General features: G+C 37.1%; 1 protein-coding gene across 1 annotated transcript; it reads left to right on the forward strand.

Annotated features, from left to right (window-relative positions):
- The first annotated feature begins 1,361 nt into the window (after positions 1–1,361).
- Positions 1,362–3,928, forward strand: LOC149194274 (protein NDL1-like). Its single transcript, XM_089407434.1, has 7 exons — positions 1,362–1,411; positions 1,599–1,685; positions 1,795–1,872; positions 1,981–2,037; positions 2,168–2,223; positions 3,423–3,558; positions 3,667–3,928. The coding sequence occupies exons 1-7, from the start codon at positions 1,370–1,372 to the stop codon at positions 3,910–3,912; spliced, it is 702 nt and encodes a 233-aa protein (XP_089263560.1). The 5' UTR covers positions 1,362–1,369; the 3' UTR covers positions 3,913–3,928.
- Positions 3,929–6,923: the final 2,995 nt, after the last annotated feature.

Raw genomic sequence — 6,923 nt, forward strand, 5'->3', positions numbered from 1 at the left:
CTGGTATTTAAAAAAAATTTATCAGTAGAGTTTTTGAATTGTTTTTTATAGTAAAAATAAATTTAATATTATTAAACTTTTTTGAATATCTAGAATTTTGAAATTTAATACGTGTAATTTAAATTTTCCAAAATTTAACCAAATTTTTTTTAACAAAAATAAGGGCAAAATTTCCAAATTTTCTAACCCTCAGTAAACGCCTGTCAATGCCATTTATTTCACATATTTAGGCCGATAGGCCTTCCTTTGGAACAGACTTTCGTCGTTCCTTTGTCTCCCGTGTTGACACGTGGCCTTATGCTTCATCATAAATGATGTCCCTTGCTGCCCACAATTGTGTGGCCTAATGGCACACCGCCAGGTGATTGTGCTTGATTTTCGGGTTGTAGACTGATCAATTACCCTTGCATTTTTCACCCAGCGATGTGATGTTTACCCGGCAGTTTACCCAGCATTGGAAGGGCTGGGTTAGAGCTATATTTCTGCTGATGGCCGGCCCGCCATAAGCAATGTGCCTATATTTGTGTTGATGGCCATAAATCTAAACGCACGTCTGCCCGTTTTTCCTGCCAGCAACCGCCCTTTCCTTGCGAGAATGTAGGTAACCGTCACACAAAGCCTCACACTCCACAGTAGGGTAGTAATAGCGCATTCTGTTGCGGTCCTTGTTTTGTTGTGCACTGCTGTTCTGATGCACGATCAATTGTTCTGCGGTTTCTGTGGTTCCATCACTGGGAGCCTTCTTGGATCAAACTACTGGCAGTCTTGGATCAATCTCATCAATTGATTGACAGAACCTTGTGATTAACCGTGTAATGTGTATACTAAATTATTTGTCGTTACTAACTGGTCCGACATCTATTTGTTTCTTGAACAGACATGTCATGCTTTCAAGGGTTGTTCTTCTTCCCTGCTTCGTTATTCTTTCACAATTTCTGTATCTATCATATTGATGCACCTGGACATGAGGTTTGTATTGGTACTTTATTTGTTTTTCAGGTCAACGAATATATTTTTTTCTCTGTTTATGGTTGTAGTCTATCCAAATGTATGATGTTTTTCTGATATTTGAACTAGATTTAGTAATTGCACTCTTAAAAGGCAATGGTATGCTCACATCATGTTATTTTTCTGCCTTGTTTTAAGAGTTCTTGCAGTTAGGAGCTGCTGCAATTTCGTCTGATATTGCTATACCTACTGTGGACGATCTTGCGGAGCAGGTTGTTGAAGTGCTTGATTACTTTGGGTAATCTTGGAATTTAGCCATATCTATTTTATTCCATGTATTTGTATCAGTAAGTTATAGCAAAATTGTGTTGTTTTGTTTTTCTAATTGTTTTGGCTTGACAGTCTTAGAGGAGTTATATGCATGGGTGTGACTGCAGGGGCCTACATTCTCACTCTTTTTGCGGTGAGTGAAACCCTTGAAGCTAACTTGTCTCTAGCTCATGCTTTTATTTATGGACTATGCAATTGGGCTATATCGACTGCCATTTCTTTAATTTTTTATTCCCTTGCTGTTTCTTCTTATGCTTTCTATCTGTTAGTGGTTTGAGGTCACTTACGTTTTGTGTGGTTCCTGATTCCCTATAATGCAGTTGAAATACAGAGAACGAGTTCTTGGTCTCATTCTCATCTCTCCTCTTTGTCAAGCACCTTCTTGGACTGAGTGGTTCTATAACAAGGTTTGCTTCCTACAAATCTTTTATTTCGTGCAGATTCTATTGTACTGGATTCTGTTTTCGAATGTTTGTTCTAATAGATATTAGCCTCATGTTGATCGTGTTTTTGCAGGTGATGATGAATTTGCTTTACTTTTATGGCATGTGTGGAATTGTCAAAGAGAGTTTACTTCAACGGTATTTTAGCCAGGTAATTTAAATAATCCACTGCTATTGTTTCTTTTTCCATGGGGTTTCCAACCCTGTTTTCATTCTGATTATTCTGTTTACACTGTTGGAACCATTGTGGGTATGGCAGGAAGTGCGCTGCAATATACAAGGCTTGGAGTCTGATATTGTGCAGGATTGCAGAAGGGTAAGCATCCTTTGCACTGAAATATGTACTTTATGGAATTGGGGTTCAAGGTCTCTGACGGTGTGGATTTCATCTTATTTACCCTTTGTTGTGGAATACTTTCTAAATTCCGATGGTGTTGTGTACACAGCTGCTGGATGAGAGGCAGAGCAGTAATGTTATGCGCTTTATGCAAGTGATGAGTCGGTAATTTTAAAATTTGTCAAATAATTTCTTATGTTTTGAGAAGCAGTTTTAGATTTGAAATTCCTGATCGAATTCCCATTAGAGATTTCTCCATATTCTACCAACTTCCTGTAGAAGAGGCTTGAGAATTTTCTGTCAATTCATTGATGATTTGCCTTCAGTGAAGTCTAGGTGTCCCTGTGAATAACGTGTGTTTTGTTTTTTCATTTCTCTTCTAAGAAAACTGATACTTTTTTTGCCTTAGAAGAAAATCATCTACTTTTTCATATTGAAAATAAAAAAATATACATTACTTATATTTCACCTGAAGTTTATAACAAAACAACATCATATAAGCTGTCCATTTGACTGAATAAGACTAGTAAAAGATATGTCTCCAAGGTAGCACCTTCCATCAAAAAGTTGATACCATGAGCTCCCTTGCCCATCACACCTCTTTTTTTATAGACAATCTGCAACTTGGTTCTAATCCCTCATCGCAAACTGGGAGGAGCAAGACTGAAAGTGAGTCTCGAGGCCCAAAACTTACTGAAACACGTCCTACAAACTTAGTCTTCCATGCTCCATTTTGCCCTCAAGGCTCATATGACTAAATTTGAATCGCCAAATATCTAAAGGCTCCTTGTATCCATCTCCAAAACCGAAGACATAAGAATTAATGGTGCCTTCAGTTTAACATCATTTTTAGAGCTTCTACCAACCCAAATTGTGATTCAAAGATGGGGAGTGTTCCTCCAGTCCCAAGTAAGATACCTTTACAAGCATGTAGGGCAACGGCATGAGATCAAGCTTCTGCATTCAACGTATTACATTCTTTTTAAAGGATTACTATATTGTTTTATTTCCTTTTCTTGCATCCTAATATTTTACTCTAACAATTATGGTAGGATACCAAAGGGGAATAAATTACATGTGTTCCATTAGTTACCCTGTTGTGCTGGAGGGGAAGGATGGTATTATACCTAACCTAGAGTGTCATGTTCTGAATAATTCAATGGTGTCTGCTACTGGTAAAATGCAATGTGAGATCAGATATTACTTAGTGAAGGTTAACACAAGAGAGACAAAACAAAGTGGTGGTTTGTTACTCTTTTCAATTTGTGTGAAATGATGATAAGCAATGTATGCATCTCCAATTGCTTTTCGGAAATGGGGGAGATTTTGACACGGGGCTGCATCTGGATTAATGTTGCCTGCAGGAGATATGATCTGACAGAAGGGTTGAAGAAATTGCAGTGTAGGACACTCATATTTGTAGGAGAAAACTCTCCATTTCATTCAGAAGCTCTTCACATGTGTGCCAAAATGGACAAAAAATTCAATGCATTGGTTGAGGTGATAACATTTCACTTTCTCAAAGTTGATCTTTAAGATACTAAAACTTTCCTGTAGAGGCAAACTGACATCAACATGGCTGACATAATTGTTATTAATGCATGACAGGTCCAAGCTTGTGGATCACTTGTGACAGAGGAACAACCCCATGCAATGTTAATCCCAATTGAATACTTTCTGATGGGATATGGCTTTTACAGGCCTCCTCCCCAGTTATTTTGCAGCTATGGGACTAGCCCCAGTCCAACCAGTCCTTTAAGTCCGTCTTGCATCTCAGCTAAATTGCTGTCTCCTGAAAGTTTAGGTCTGAAGTTAAAACCGATCAAAACACGTGTTGCAGCTATGGATGATTAAGGTGGACACTTCTTGCCGTAGCAACAAAGGCCAACATTACCTGCATGGTTTCCAGTTGTGTCATGCACACTTCCTAACAAATCCAACAGCTTTTCTTTGGAATTTGCAGAATCAGACCAGATGCTTTCAAATGGGACAATATGCGTTTGCTCTCCTGGATTTTATTTACCAGAAACAGTGACTCGTGATCCTTATTCAATCACCACACTCTCCTAGGAGATAAAAAGCACTAATATTCATGCTTCTAAGTTCTAACACAAGATAAAATAAAACTGACATCTCCTACAATATGAGCCAACTTCAAGGTTCATCTTTGTTGAAGTGGGTTTTGGAAGCGAATCCAAATGCCCTTAATGGTTGTAGGATATTATTAAGAAAACCTTGGTACTATTTGCCTTGCAGACATGTAAAGGACAGACTCAGTATTGCATTTCTAAATTTGCACCTTCTATTCTATTTAGGTTTGAAGCTATTTTGCGTAGACACTGCCTTCTTAAATGAAATTCAAGGAGGAGCACTCTCACACATGTAGTGGCAATTTAACTAAGTACCTTGAAACATTTTGCATGTAATGCTCTGTATCGGTGAGGGTATGTTTTCACTTGTGCAATAAGTAATGTGTGGAGCTGATTTGGAGGACTCTGTGTCTCACTAGGACCAACAAAACAATACCCATGGTGCCTTGACTGCCAATGTATATTCCTGCAGCCATGCTATAACTTTTACTTTGACATCGAGTTGATGTAATTCCATGTTTATTAGGCACCGATATGTTCTCACCATGGCTTGGGAGGTCTGTACTAGCTGCTTAAATTTTTTTGAAATTTGTTCAGAGGCATATTTTTCTGTTTTTCCAGGACACAATTGGGGCTAGAATTTGGGCACCTTGTAAATATGATGTATATGCTTTTGAAACCTAAAAGTCTCCAACTCAAAAGCCTACAAGCATGAGTAAGATATATATTCATAATCCTTTCTGATACATTTTTTATTTTCACTTTTTTATTTTCACAGCTTCAACTGAGTAAATTATTAACCAAGTTGACCTGTATGACATTTTATTTTCAGTCCACTAATGCCTTTACTGCTCTGCAATTTATGCCATACGAAGCTTCTTGGCAGTGTTATCAGACTCTTCGCAGTCCAAGTGGAGTCAGGAGTTTGACTATGTTTTAAGAGGAAACAGAGTCTAATCAGCAGAATCTGAATCAATCCCGATACTCCACCAACTATCCATTACTAGGACCCTACATCCACTAGAAAAACATCAACTCAAGAAGATGAACAAACTTCCCTGCAACCTATCACTGATCTTCTTGACATTGAAATACATGTCAACATGTAAACTTCCCATATCTCCTCTAAATACGTCGGCCTTCTCCTTTCCATACTCAGACCTTAAAGCATAGATAATAAGACATAACCACTGCTTGTTTTTGTTTCTGAAGTCCATTAGGTGTTCCCACGTTCAGTATTGCTATGCAAATAGACTCTAGATTCACTAAAGAGTTTAGGTACAACAAGTGAGGTGACGAGATGGGATTTGTACTCAGTTCAAATCTAATTTCATTAAATAATTTAGGGACTGTAAATAGGGTGATGGGACTTATATTAATTTACAAATTAAGGTTTTTCAATGGCCATGCTCTAGAGTAAACTTGTAACCCATGTATGGAATCTAGACAGTGGATTGAATGCAGTGAACATAAACAAATAACCTGGTTCTGGACAGTCTGATCTGGCTCTACACAGTGTATAGAATGCATTGAACACAAACTATTAACCTGAAATAACCTGCTTTGATGTCTATGCTCATCATGATAGTGCAAGGATGCATAGATATATATGTTAAACATGGTAATTCAAGGATGCACATCTTGAATTAGTTGGTTGAACTGTGCTTTAACTGTAAACCTAGATGAATCTATTTCGGTATGAACTAAATCCATATTCAATCGACCCTCAAACTAATTATGTATAAACTTTACTTGAGATTGTTGAACCTGCCATATGACATTCATGTGCATAGTAAACCATCAATAGAACTGGATAACAAGGTTTGATATTTTTTCAAGGATTTATACTCACTGCACACTACTTTTATTTACATATCATTGAATGACTGCCCATAAGGATTTGTCTATTAAACTGAGAGACCTTCATCCGTTAGGAATCCTGCAAGCGTATATACATAGAAGTGGGTGTCTTCAATTTTTTTTTTTTGGTTATGGATGTTGGAATTGTGGTTTTCCCGTTGCATGTAAGGGATGTATTTTAATCACAGAAGCATGATAATGCAAGGATCCATATTTTAATAGGTTTAAATACATTGAATATTAGTTTGATATATATGTTAAACATGGTAATAAAAGGATGCACATCTTCAATTAGTTGGTTGAACTGTGCTTTAACTTTAAACCTAGATGAATCTATTTCGGTATGAACTAAATCCATATTCAATCGACTCTCAAACTAATTGTGTATAAACTTTACTTGAGATTGTTGAACCTGCCATATGACATTCATGTGCATAGTAAACCATCAAACAACACACCAACGGGTAGCACAAGAGGATTAAGTACATTGAATGGAAATGGATAACTAGGTTTCATATTTATGTAATTATTTTCCCTTATCATTCATCAGCATCATGTCACCTCACTGTTTGTCATATGACATTCATATGAATAGTAAACCAACTGGTTGCCATATGACATTCATATGAATAGTAAACCGCACCAGTAAGTGGCATGAGGATTAAGTACATTAAATAGAATTGGATAACAAGGTTTGATATTTTTTCCAGGATTTATACTCACTGCAGACTACTTTTAATTTCATATCATTGAATGACTGCCCATAAGGATTTGTCTATTAAACTGAGAGACCTTCATCCGTTAGGAACCCTGCAAGCGTATATACATAGAAGTTATGCACATTACATAATGTACTTTTTCTTCTCCTTGTGAGGGATTTTTGTCTTGCTACCAATGTACCATTCTTTGTCTGTT

This window comes from Pinus tabuliformis, chromosome 2_2 (assembly GCF_031772625.1).
Source record: "Pinus tabuliformis cultivar Carrire ecotype Pingquan chromosome 2_2, CPIR1, whole genome shotgun sequence".
NCBI classification, from domain to species: Eukaryota; Viridiplantae; Streptophyta; class Pinopsida; order Pinales; family Pinaceae; genus Pinus; species Pinus tabuliformis.